The 13,134-nt window shown below is 56.4% G+C and overlaps 1 protein-coding gene across 6 annotated transcripts; it reads left to right on the top strand.

The window, feature by feature from the left end:
- Nucleotides 1-12,741, top strand: LRFN1 (leucine rich repeat and fibronectin type III domain containing 1). 6 transcript variants are annotated; one of them, XM_081030413.1, is made up of 6 exons: nucleotides 1,119-1,481; nucleotides 3,043-3,075; nucleotides 4,779-4,898; nucleotides 5,332-5,386; nucleotides 5,792-7,234; nucleotides 10,960-12,741. In XM_081030413.1, the coding sequence occupies exons 5-6, from the start codon at nucleotides 5,829-5,831 to the stop codon at nucleotides 11,864-11,866; spliced, it is 2,313 nt and encodes a 770-aa protein (XP_080886539.1). In that variant the 5' UTR covers nucleotides 1,119-1,481; nucleotides 3,043-3,075; nucleotides 4,779-4,898; nucleotides 5,332-5,386; nucleotides 5,792-5,828; the 3' UTR covers nucleotides 11,867-12,741. The 6 variants fall into 6 exon arrangements, with proteins under 6 accessions (XP_080886537.1, XP_080886534.1, XP_080886535.1 ...); XM_081030411.1 differs by lacking the exons at nucleotides 1,119-1,481; nucleotides 4,779-4,898 and adding an exon at nucleotides 1-56; XM_081030408.1 differs by lacking the exons at nucleotides 1,119-1,481; nucleotides 4,779-4,898 and adding an exon at nucleotides 403-515.
- The last annotated feature ends 393 nt before the right edge of the window (nucleotides 12,742-13,134 follow it).

The following is a 13,134-nucleotide window of genomic DNA, read 5'->3' as shown; positions in this document are numbered from 1 at the left end:
GGACGTGGTTTGTGGTCCTGGGTGGCTGTAGAACATGTTCTGGGTCCTCAAAGGAGGTAAGGCATGGTCTGAGGTCCCTCTGGGTATCGGGACATGATCGGCGGTCTCTATTGGAAGATCCCGGGTCCCTATGCTAGTCGGGGCGTGGTCTGGGGGTCTCTTGGGAAGCCTGCGAGGCTGGAGGTGGGGCTGGGGAGAGGTCGGGGGCGGGCCCGCGGCTCCGCAGTGGAAGGGGGTCTGCGACGGCCCCGGGGCGGGGGTCTGGGGTGTGCAGCCGCCGCGCTGCCCGCCCGCCCCCTCCGGTTGGAGCCCCCTCCCCCTTGCGGCGGTGGTGGCGGCGGGCTCCGGCGGCAGGCGGCGCGGAGGGCGGAGCTCGGCAGAGGCTCCGGAGGGAGGGCGGGAGGCGGGAGGGAGGCGGCCCCGCGGCACCGCGCCCCCTCCCCTGGCCCTCCCCCACCATGGCGCGGAGCGAGGCGGCGGCGGCGGGGCCGGGCCCGGGGCCCCCCCGGGGCTGGGTGAGCGCGGCCCGCAGCGGCCCGGGAGGAGGCGGGCGGGGGTGCCGGTGTGAGCGCGGGTGTGAGCGCGCGAGCGTGAGTGTGTGTCCGCGGCGCTGCGGCGGGCCCGGCGTGCGCTCGCGCGGCCCTGTGTGTGCCCGGCGCCGGCGTGTGCGGCGCCTGCTGGTGTGTCCATCCGGGTGTGTGCCTGTGTCCCCCAGAGCGGCTGCCCCTCCGAGTGGCTGCCCCTTCGACTGTGTGTCTGGGGGGCTGTCGCGTGCCCATCGGAGGGGCTGTGTGCAGGTGTGTGTGCGTGGGTTGTGTGCCCAGGTGTGGGTCCCCCCCCAGCCAGTGTGTCAGCGCGACTAGCTGCGTCGGGGGTTTGTGCCCGGGCTGGATGTCCATGTGAGGGTCTGTGTAGCCGGGTGTGCCTGCTTGGGTGTCCATTTGTGTGTGTGTGTGCGCGCGCGCGTGTGTGTCTGCGGGTTGTATGCTCCGAGGGTGTGTGTCTGTGTGACCACGTCAGGTTCCCGGCGGGGGCTGGGGCTCAGCGCCTTGTGGGTCCAGGCCTCTGTGTGGGTTTGGCGGAGGGGAGTTTGCTGCTCCCTCGGTCCATGTTAACTGGATGGGGGGCTCCTCAGCGGTCCTCGGGGGAGACGGCCATGTCTTCCCCTTCCCGGTGGCTGGGTGGGGGGGATGGGCAGCCGGTAGGTGGACAGATGGAGGGATGAGAGGCCTAGGGTTGGACAGATGGGCCCGAGGGGAGGCACGCAGACCCGGCCTTTCCCCACCCACCCCACCCCAATGTCCCCACCGGCCAGATCTCTGCAATGGGGCCAGAGTTGCCTGCATCCAGATGGTCAGGCTGGGGGACCTTTGGGCTGCTGGTGGGAGGATCGCCTTGGACTAGTGCTTTAGGACTCAGCCCCCCAACCCTCTGAGACTCGACCTGCTGAACTCTGACCTCTCGCCCTGGCTTGTGCTCTGGTGAGGGGGCCTATGGTAAAAGGAGGGATAGGGATGTTAGGATTTCTTTGGCCAGCTCTGTAGGTGGGGCCAGGGTGCCTCCGGGCTGGGAGGGTATGTCCATGTCTGCGTGTGAGTGTGAATCCGCCTATCTGTTGACTATGTCTGTGGTTCAATATTTTGTGTGCATTTGTAAGTGTGCACATCCCTTACAGGGCTGTTGTGTGAGCATGTGTCTGTTATGAGTGAACATCTCAGAGTGTCTGTGCAAAGGTGGATTTTTTTGTACCTGTGTGTTTGAGTGTATCAGCCTTGTAAAGTATCTGTATATGCTTGTGCTTCTGTGTGTGTGTGAAGTGTGTATCAGCGAGTGTATGCATTTGTGCAGCTGTTGGTGAGGGACTGTATCAGCTTTGTGATTGTGCATCATGAGGATACGTGCAGTTGTCTGAGTGTGTTTGGGCAGTTAAAAATATGCACCTGTGTATCTTTGATTGTGAGAGTGTGTTATGTGTGTGTGTCCCTGTGTGTTGGTGTGTCCAAGGGTGTCTCTGTTATAGGTGCACATACCTGGTTGTCTGCAAGGGGGCACATGTGTTTGTCGTGTGTGTGCAACTATGTGTGTGAACGTGCAAGGAAGTCAGTGTTGTACATGTGTGGATGTATGCTGGTGCGTCAACCTTGAGGGTATGTGTCTGTCTATGTTGTGAGTCCATTTTCTGTCTATGTTGTGAGTCCATTTATGCAGCAGTGTTGGTCTCTTGGGAGTGGTGTTATATGTGTTCAAACACATATATGCGGGGTTGTATGCACAGATGTGCCTGGGTCCCAGAACAAGGCTGACCTTGCTTCTGGGCCCAGTGAGATTGGGGCCCCTTTGGCATGACCTATAGTATGCCGAGGACCAGTCTGGGGTCCATGGACACAAGTGTGTCCACATCCCAGGCCTAGAGTCGGTGGAGGGTGGGGGGTACAGAGCTCATGCTGGTGTGTCCATGGAAATCCAGATGTAGAGACTTGGGTTGTGAGTCCAAATGTGTTTTGGCATGTCCACACATGTTGGTGTGATAGTGGTGTGATGGCAAGCATGGGAACCTCTGGTCCTTCCCCAGCCCTCAGATCTTTGAAGTTGGGGGACTGGGATGTGAACTTTGGAAAGAGGAGGCTGGGAGCCTAGAATCCTGGATCTGAAGAAGGAAGCTGGGGTGGGGTCCAATTCTTGGGTCTTGAGAAAGGAGGGGATTGAGACCTCAACTCTTGAGTCTGAGGGAGGGGGAAGGAGGGTCCCAGACGCTAGGGTCTTGAGGGAGGAGGGGGCTGGAGTGACTAGCCTCTTGAGACCCTAGAGGACGAAGAGGACGAACGTCCTGGATTTGTGGCTTTGGAGGGTGAACAGTCCTGAGGCCCACATTCCTCAGTTTCCAGAGATGACTTCCTGGGTCCATCTGAGATTATGCAGAGCCTCCAGCAGGAGGGCTTAAAAGAGGGAACATACCAGGGACTTCCTTGGCTGAGATGGTCTCCAAGGTAGGTCTCCAGAGAGGAGCCAGAGTGTGCTAACTGTCGTTTTGTTACTTTGCAGGTACTGGCCCAGGCCCTGACTCCCTGAAGAGAGGTGAGTGGGAAACCTCTGGCTGGGCATAGAGACATGGAGTGGTCGGGCTTGTTCTGAGCCCACTGGAGGCCGGGAGCCCTGCCTTGTATGGATTTCAGTGTAGGGTATGACAGTGTCCTGAGGGGCCAGGTGTCCTACAGGCTGGGGATGGTGACAAAGTCATGAGCACCATGTTTGGGTAAGGGCTCATAGTAGAGCCAAGACATGGGGAGGCAGGTGGGAGGGTCAGGCCTGGAGGCATTCTCTCTCAGGATGGGTAGGTAGCTGGGAAAGGGGAGTTTCCTCATGATATCAGTAAAGGGTCCAAGAGAATTTCATAACATGAAATGATTCTTGCATTTGGAGAGTGGCATGGATGTGGTTTACCATTTTGTGTGTGTATGTGCATGTATGTGGGAAGATCTAACAGTCCAGCCTGCTAGTGGCTGAGAGAGAGCCAGAGAAAAAAATGATAATGATAATAATAATAATAATCGCAGCTGACATTTATGTAGTGTTTACTCTGTCAGGAACTATTCTAATCATGTTACAGTTCATTACTTCATTTAATCCTTGTAACAACCCTATGAGATAGGTGCTCTCATTATCCCCATTTTACAGAGGAGCACACTGAGGCACAAAGACAGGAAGTCATTTACTTGCCTAGAGTCAGGCAGCGGGGAATTGGGGTGAACCTGGGCAGTCAGGTCCAGATTCTGTCCCTCCGTGCTGCACTGCCTTTCAGTAAATGTTAACTGTTTTCATTCCTATTGTTATTCCTTCAACTTGAGTCCCACCCAGCTGTGGGAGGTGAAGCGCTGTACTTCCGTTTTATAGATTGCGGTTCTTAGCCTTATAGACCCCACAGTCTGGCAGGTGCAGAGCTGAGCCTCCTAACTCAGGCGGTCTGCCTTCTAGGCCAGGGTTTTCTGTCCAATACAGTGTCCCAGAGGGAGTGCAATACAAAGTAGTTGGGGACCTCAGAGATGGTGGGACGCCCTAAGCCTGCCTCTTTTTCTCTTCAGCCCAGTCACTGCCCCTCAGTCTCTGTCTTTCTTCCTGTCTTTGTCTTTATATCTTTATAACACTCTTATTCTCTCCGCTCTCTCTCTTTCTCTCTTCCTCTCTCCACCATTATGTCTCAATCTCTCTTTTCTGTATGTCTCCTCCACTCAGTTTTCCTATCTCTCTTTGCTTCAGTCTTGCTCCCTGTCTCTTCACCTTTCTTTCAGATTCCTTCTCTTTTTATCTCTTAGTCTCTCTCTCTGAATCTGCCAGTCCATCTCTTCCGCCCCTTTCCTCTCCCTGTGTCTTTACCTCTCTCTCTCTCTCTCTCTCTCTCTGACTGTCTGGCTGCGTCTCTCCAGGCCCTCAGCCCCTCTCCCCACAGGCTGAAGGATCAAGGCCACCTCAGGCCGCAGCCCTGAGCTGCAGATGCGAGGCAGGTGGGCCAACAGGGGTGCGGGATGGGATGAAAACAGTTTCAGGGACGCCCCCTTCCCATGCTTTTTTCTTCTCCCCCCACCCACCCCATGTTGTGATGGGAGCTGACACGTCGTGGGCTGCAGCTGCCGCAGGGGGAATCCCTGCCGGAAGGTTTTGCCTGGAGCAGAGGCATAGCGTGAGTGTGTGTGAGTGAGTGAGTGTGTGTGTGCATGTGTAGGCATGTATAGGGCCTTATGTGTACCCATGGATGTGAGCATGGAAGTCTGCCCCCTGCTTAGGAGCTCAGAAGAGCCCAAGATGAAACCAGGCTCAGAGAAGGACTTCCCAAGGCTGAGCAGGGAGACTGATGTGATTATCTCAGCTCCTCCCACCCGCAGACTCCTTTTGCCTCTGACAGAGTGAGTGAGGGTGTTATCCTTACCATTTATTGCGTATTTACTGTGTGCCAGACCCTGTGCTCAGGGGACCCCCATGAATGAGCTCACTGAACCCTTGCAACAACCCAGTGAAGACGGTACAATTATCATCCCATTTTACAAAACGGGACATGATGGCCTAGTTAGGGGAAGTCATTGGTTTGGGGCCACAGAACTAGCAAGTGGGGGAGCCAGGACTTGAACCTGAGTCTGTTTGATCTCAAAGCACTTGCTCTTAATGACAGTGCACACTTCTATGCCTGGCACATGATGGGCACTCGATGATGATGACGATGATTACCAACATGTTTTGAACACATTTTATGTACTCGACTCTGCTCTAAGTAGTATACCAAGCTCATTAATCCATTTAATCCTCACAGAGGTAAGACCTGTTTTTATCTCCATTTTACAGATGAAGAAACCGAGATTCAAAGAGGTTCAGACACTTGCCCGAGGTCACACAGCTAGTAAGTGTCCGAACTGGAATTTGAACCCAAGAAGTATGGTTTTGAAATCCATGACCTTAAACCCTAGTGAGCAGTGATTTTTTAAAATGTGTAGTGGGTGCTGGAAGGCCCTGGCTGGACCAGTTGTCACCCCTCTGGTGAGAGATCATGAGAGAGACCTGGGAGCTCCTGGAGGAGGGGCAGAGGTGGGGGTGGAGGGCAGTGGTAATTTGCCAACCAACATGAATATACTGTTATTCATTAACCACAAGTGCATGCCAGCTGATGATCAGGCCTATCACTGTCCTATAGGATCTGGTTGTCAGGAAGAGAGGGATCTGGGTCAGACTCCTATCGGGACATCCGAGGGCGGGCAGGCTGGCAGTCAAGCTCTGTGCCTGGGTAACCTGTCTCCTTCTCCTGCAGGTCTCGCTGCCCACTGCTCCCGCCTTCCCACTGCACCATGGCTCCGGGTCCCTTCTCCTCGGCGCTTCTCTCGCCACCGCCTGCTGCCCTGTCTTTTCTGCTGCTACTCTGGGCCGGGGCATCTCACGGCCAGCCGTGCCCAGGCCGCTGCATCTGCCAGAACGTGGCGCCCACGCTGACCATGCTGTGCGCCAAGACCGGCTTGCTGTTTGTGCCACCAGCCATCGACCGGCGCGTGGTGGAGCTGCGGCTCACCGACAACTTCATAGCGGCTGTGCGCCGCCGAGACTTCGCCAACATGACCAGCCTGGTGCATCTCACCCTCTCCCGGAACACCATTGGCCAGGTGGCAGCGGGCGCCTTTGCCGACCTCCGCGCCCTCCGCGCCCTGCACCTGGACAGCAACCGCCTGGCCGAGGTGCGTGGCGACCAGCTCCGCGGCTTGGGCAACCTCCGCCACCTGATCCTCGGCAACAATCAGATCCGTCGCGTGGAGTCGGCGGCCTTCGACGCCTTCCTGTCCACCGTGGAGGATCTGGATCTGTCCTACAACAACCTCGAGGCCCTGCCCTGGGAGGCCGTGGGCCAGATGGTGAACCTGAACACCCTCACGCTGGACCACAACCTCATCGACCACATCGCCGAAGGAACTTTCGTGCAGCTTCACAAACTGGTTCGCCTGGACATGACCTCCAACCGCCTCCACAAACTGCCCCCCGATGGGCTCTTCCTGAGGTCCCAGGGCCCTGGGCCAAAGCCACCCACGCCGCTCACAGTCAGCTTCGGTGGGAACCCCCTTCACTGCAACTGTGAGCTGCTCTGGCTGCGGCGGCTGACCAGAGAGGATGACCTGGAGACGTGCGCCACCCCCGAGCACCTCACTGACCGCTACTTCTGGTCCATCCCCGAGGAGGAGTTTCTGTGTGAACCCCCGCTGATCACACGGCAGGCGGGGGGCCGGGCCCTGGTGGTGGAGGGCCAGGCGGTCAGCCTGCGGTGCCGCGCCGTGGGGGACCCTGAGCCCGTGGTGCATTGGGTGGCACCCGACGGGCGGTTGCTGGGGAACTCGAGCCGAACCCGGGTCCGGGGGGATGGAACGCTGGATGTAACCATCACCACTTTGCGGGACAGTGGCACCTTCACTTGCATTGCCTCCAATGCCGCCGGGGAAGCCACGGCACCCGTGGAGGTGTGCGTGGTGCCATTGCCTCTGATGGCACCTCCGCCGGCCGCCCCGCCGCCTCTCACTGAGCCTGGCTCCTCTGATATCGCCACGCCCGGCCGACCTGGTGCCAATGAATCCACTGCTGAGCGCCGGCTGGTAGCGGCTGAGCTCACCTCCAGCTCCGTGCTCATCCGCTGGCCCGCGCAGAGGCCGGTGCCCGGCATCCGCATGTACCAGGTGCAGTACAACAGCTCTGCCGATGACTCCCTCGTGTACAGGTAGGTGCTGCTGTCCCAGGACCTCCTCCCACCCCAGGGGCCCGCCCTCCCATCTGCCCCTGGGCCTGTTGGCTTGGCTGGGGTGCTAGACGGCCATGCAGAGTTGCCTTATCTTCTTCTCTATTTCTGTCTCACTGTCTCTGTTTTTCATGCTGTTTTGCAAATCTTCCTTGAGCACCCATATGAGCCAGACCAGGGCTGGACACGGGAGTTATAACAGTGAATGTGCCTAACGCGATCCCCACTCCCATGGGGCTCATAGTCCACGTCCCTGGTCACCAAAAGTGTCTGATTGTGCCGTTTGTCAGTTATTTGGAACATGAAATATACATACACACATGTATTTACAGTTACATTTACATTTATAAATTAGATGCCAGTGCTACTGTATCAACACATTGGGTACATTATAGCACACAAAACAGAAAGTATCAGAAAAGTATATGTTATTCCCGCCATCCACTGGGTTAGAAGCTATTGCCCTGATGGGGACACACCTATATGGTACAGACAGCATTAAAGAGTCACTTTCTCTCATCACCTCTCTTATTCTCTTGCTCTCGCCTCTGTCTCTCTCTGTCTGTCCCTTCTGTACCTCCTGGCCTCATTAGGCACTGAGCCCTTCTCTGTGGTAGGCCCTGAGCTGGGCGCTGGGGACACAAGGAGACCAAGAGACAAGTCCCTGCCCTCAGGGAGCTCACAGCCCAGAGGGAGGAGGCAGCAAGTACATGCTGAATTATTGTCTTGGCCTTGCAGTGTCCTCCATCTTGGGAGCTTTTAAGTATAGCTCACCGCCATAGACCTGGTACACAGACTTGATAAGTGGTTGTTGGCTTTGTGAACATGTCTTTCTTCCTGGCCCTCTCTTGTTCATGCACATTGTAGAGTGACTGCTGAATGCTTATTCCTGTGTTTGACTTCACTTGGGAATGCTGGGGGCAGGGGGCTAAAGCCAATTTTGGGAGCCCCAGCTCTTGGGGTACTCAGACCTGCACCAAAAAGCCTGCTTATTGTCCTCCACCTCCACCTTTCCCAGTGTTCTCTTGGCCACAGTCCTGGCACACAGTAGGCACTTTTCCCCTGTTGGCTGAATGACTAAATGCCTCTTTTTTCCCTTGTCTCTGTCATCCTCATTTTCTTCTCTTTTAGAAACTGGTCCCCAAATCATGAGTAGATGCCTACTGTATGCCAGATTCCATGCTGGGCCCTGGGCCCACGGAGATAGATCAGACATTGGTCCAGTCTTACAAACGTTAGAGCAAACTAATAAACAAAACAAAAATCTTTATAAGGTATTACCAAGAATGCTACCTCATTCGATCTTCCCAACTCTGCTGTGAAGCAGCAATGATACTCCATCCCATTTTATAGACGGAAACTGAGGCTCAGTGGAGGGAAGTCACTTGCTCAAGGTTACACAGAAAGTGGCAGAGCCAGGATTCCAGCTCTTACTCCTTTAACTCCTAGTCTGGACATTTATTGAGCACCTACTGTTTGCCAGGCAGGGATTAGGGGAGATGGATAATACATTTTTGTAAATAACTCTTGGTTTGTGATTCTCTACCTCTCTCTTTCTCTCTTTCCTTCTCTCTCTAACCCATGGCCAATACATAGTGGGGTGGGAAGAAGTTTTCAGGCCCCCACACCCTGCATGTATGCAGATGTTGATAGCCCTCTGTCCCTAGCTGGGCAATAGACCCCTGGGGTGCTTCCCTTCCCCTTAGGGCCACAGTTCCAGTCCTCCGTCCCCCATTAGAGATGCTTGTGCTATGGTGCTGCATGGGTTAATTTCCTCACTGCTGCCATGGGCGGAGGTGACATCCAACCAGATGCCTGCTCTGCCGCTTGCTTAGGTCTTACAGCCAATTAAGAGACACATGGGCTCAAGCTTTCTTAAGGAGCCAGCCTCTGTCCTTGAAAATGGGGGATTCCGTAGCAACTGGTTATTTTGGGGGAAGGAGCAAGAGGAATCCAAGGCTGTCTGAGAAGGGAGATGAGAGGAAGACTTACAGCCGGGAGCACAAGGTTGGGGGGTTGGGTGGGAGGGCCAGTGGTCTGTGAAAGGGCAGGTAGGGGGAGAGTTGGAGAAGTGGCTGGGCCTGTACAAGGAGGTGGGACCCTTGCTTGAAGTCTCTTGGTTTGAGGATGGCTCTTGTTGGTGGGGGAAACTCCAGGAGGTGGAAAAACTGAGGTGGGCTTCAGGACCAGAAGGTGGCCTGGCTGGAGGGAAGGTGAAACTTCTGAGAGGTAAGAGGCCTATGGAGATGGGGGCAGGGCCTCTCAGAGGAGGTAGAGCTCCTGCTGCATGGTTTCATGTAGATGAAGAGGTGGTCCTTGTCTTTGGTGACCCATTAAGAGCTTTGTAGAAGAGGAGAGTTCGTGAGTGCTGTTGCAAATCCATGTGGATGTGGCTGTCCCAGGTTACCCAAGGCTGAACCTGGCCAACAGCGTGGAAGGGGTGTGCCCTCTGGAAGAGGGGCAAGGCCTAGTGGGAATGGTCTTATAGATGGGGAGGGGTGCAACTGGCAGTAGAGTATGAGCCACAGCAAGAGTTACTGGTCAACAAAGGGTGATATGCAAGCTAGTAATGATGAAATTATTAAGTACCAGGCTTTAGGTATGTTAGCTCATTCATACTCCATACCATCTCTATGATGTAGGACTTCTTAATATCCCCATTTGGGGGAAATGAGGCACAGAGTGGTTAAGAAACTTGCCTAAAGTCACAGAGCTGGCAAGTGGCAGAGGAGAGACTCAAGCCCAATGCAGCCTGGCTCCCAGACTTTGTCAGCTTAACCACTTCTCTAGAGCTTGTTTGGCTACATTTGACCCAATTATGGATGAGACTTACCTGGGGGTGTGATTTGGTGACTCCCGGGTAGTACAGGGTGGGGCATGCACATAGAGTGGTTTCAGGACATGCAAAGAGTAGATGGTCCACTGCGGATGGTTCCCTAGGGCCACAGGGAACCATCCCCAAGTGGGCCACTGTGGGGTGTGGCTTGGAAGCCACTGGTCAATCAGAAGGGGAGTTGCCTGTAGCCATGGCTTCCTCATGGGCAGGAATGTGTAGTTAAGGGGCTTGGACATTATCCCAGAAGATGGGAGTAGCTAGAAGATATATTTACCCGAAAGTGGGTCATGCAGATGAGGGGAGTGGCCTACATTGTTTCCCAGAAAGGGCAGGGATATGTAGAAAAGAGGAAATAGAAGTGCATCCATTGTCCCAGTAGGATTAAGACATGGGGGTATGAGTAGAACTCAGTGTTCACTTGAGTTAGGGTGCGGCATACAGGTAAGGGGGAGTGGCCTAGTGTGGCGTGTAGGGAAGCCCCTTAAAAGGTGGAAAGGTGTAGATAAAAGACCTTAAATGGCAGTTGTCTTAAGAGTGAGACATTGCTAGGGGGCGTGTCCCTCGAGGGCAGGGCATAAAATCTATAGTACTCCTCCCACGCAGGGGCTAGGATATGTAGAGGGAGAATGAATGGCAGATGTCCTAGTAGGCAATGAGACAGGGGGTGGGTCTGAGGGCGGGGCAGGCAGATAAGGGGCGTGGCCTGTCGTTGTGGTCCTGAAAAGCTGGAAATGTTGCTTGAATAGCGGCCATTGTCCCAGTAGGGAGTGAGATACCGGTAGGAATGCATGATTTGGTCCCCACTGGTCCCCACGGGTAGGACATGTAAGTGAAGAGGCTAACCCCGCGCTGATCCCGCCCCCTCCTGCAGGATGATCCCCTCCACCAGCCAGACCTTCCTGGTGAATGATCTGGCGGCGGGCCGCGCCTACGACCTGTGCGTGCTGGCCGTCTACGATGACGGAGCCACGGCGCTGCCAGCCACGCGAGTGGTGGGCTGCGTGCAGTTTACCACGGCGGGGGATCCGGCGCCCTGCCGCCCGCTGAGGGCTCATTTTTTGGGTGGCACCATGATCATCGCCATCGGGGGCGTCATTGTCGCCTCGGTCCTCGTCTTCATCGTTCTGCTCATGATCCGCTACAAGGTCTACGGTGACGGAGACGGCCGCCGAGTCAAAGGCACCTCCAGGTCGCCCCCGCGGGTCAGCCACGTGTGTTCGCAGACCAACGGCGCAGGCGCGCTGCAGGCCCCACCCCCGCCGGCCCAGGACCGCTATGAGGCGCTGCGGGAGGTAGCGTCTCCCGGTGCTGCGGCCGTGGCCGTGGAAGCGAAGGCCGCGGCGGTCGAGACGGCTTCCGCGGAGTCGGAGGCGGTCCTCGGACGCTCCCTGGGCGGCTCGGCCACTTCGCTGTGCCTGTTGCCGTCCGAGGAAACCTCTGGGGAGGAGTCCCGGGCAGCGGCGGGCCCTCGAAGGAGCCGTTCTGGGGCCCTGGGGCCGCCAGCTTCGGCGCCCCCAACTCTAGCTCTGGTTCCTGGGGGGGCCCCGGCCCGGCCGAGGCCTCAGCAGCGCTATTCGTTCGATGGGGACTACGGGGCGCTCTTCCAGAGCCACAGTTACCCGCGCCGCGCCCGGCGGACAAAGCGCCACCGGTCCACGCCGCACCTGGACGGGGCCGGAGGGGGCGCGGCCGGGGAGGATGGAGACCTGGGGCTGGGCTCCGCCAGGGCGCGCCTGGCCTTTACCAGTACCGAGTGGATGCTGGAGAGTACCGTGTGAGCGGCGGGCGGGCGCCGGGATGCCTGGGTGCCACGGACAAACGCCCAGCTGCCCGGACGCTGGGGCAGGACTCCGGGGAGAAAGCACAGCACCAAGACGTCGACTGGAGGGGAGACGCGCCCTCCTCCTTACTGGAAGGGGCGGGGCACCCTCAGGTTGAGGCCTGAGGCCACGCCCCGGCGCCCTGGGGGTGAGGGGGCGGGCCGCCGAGCGCTCCTCCCCAAAGGACTCCTAGCCCTTCTGCTCCTCCCCCGGCGCGCTCGCGGACCTCGCTGGAGCCGGTGCCTTACACAGCGAAGCGCGGGGAGGGGCAGGGCCCCCCCGACACTGCAGCACTGAGACACGAGCCCTCTCCTCCAGCCCCGGACCCGGGGCAGGGGCGAGGGGCCCATTTCTTGTATCTGGCTGGACTAGATCCTATTCTGTCCCGCGGCGGCTTTCAAAGCCCCACCCCCCCACCCCATTTACCTCCCTGGTTCCATCAGGTCTGGCGTGGGGTCCCCCCTTCTCTGTTCCCCTCGTTTGTCTCTGTCCCGCTCTCTGTTTTCTGTCTTACGTCTTTGTCTTTCCCTATTTGTCTCTCCTTTGTCCCGTCGTGTTTTAGGTCTTTGTTTTTCCCTATTTGTCTCTCCTTTGTCCCGTCGTCTCTTCTCCCCCTGACCTCCCATATTTTGTCCAGTCTCCCTTTCTCTCCGGATTACCTCTCCCCATTACACATTCTCCGGGGCAGGTCCCACTGGAAGGACCAGACTTTCCCCTATTCCTTCCTATTTCCCCAAACAAATCCCCACATGAACAAAATCCAAAACCAAGTCCTCCTCCCTACTGGAGCCAGGACCCTCCGCCGCAGCAGAATTAAACTTTTTTCTGTGTCTGAGGCCGCTCTGCTGACCTCTGTGTGTGTCCTTGTGTCTTGGAGGGAGGGCGGAACAGAGGTGACCCAAATTACAGCACAAAGACTAAGTGAGATTGATGGAAGGATGGCCAGCAGACCAGGGAAGCTTGCAAACAATTTCATATCCTCTGGGAGACTTAGAGGTGGGAAATAATAATAATAAAATGATGATAGTGAACATTTAAATGAGTGCTTACTATGTGCCAAGCACTTAAGTCATCCAATCCTCACAACAACTCTAGAACACAGTCCTGTTATCCCATTTTACAGATGAGGAAATTGATGCCCAAGAACGTTAAGCATCTTGCCCAAGGTCACATAACCAGAAGGTGGCAAAATGGGGATTTAAAAAGGCAGGCAGCCTGACTTGAGT

The sequence above is a fragment of the Rhinolophus hipposideros genome (assembly GCF_964194185.1).
Source record: "Rhinolophus hipposideros genome assembly, chromosome: 21".
Taxonomy (NCBI): domain Eukaryota; kingdom Metazoa; phylum Chordata; class Mammalia; order Chiroptera; family Rhinolophidae; genus Rhinolophus; species Rhinolophus hipposideros.
The sequence above is the reverse complement of the archived record's forward strand: the minus strand, read 5'-3'. Positions and strand labels throughout refer to the sequence as shown.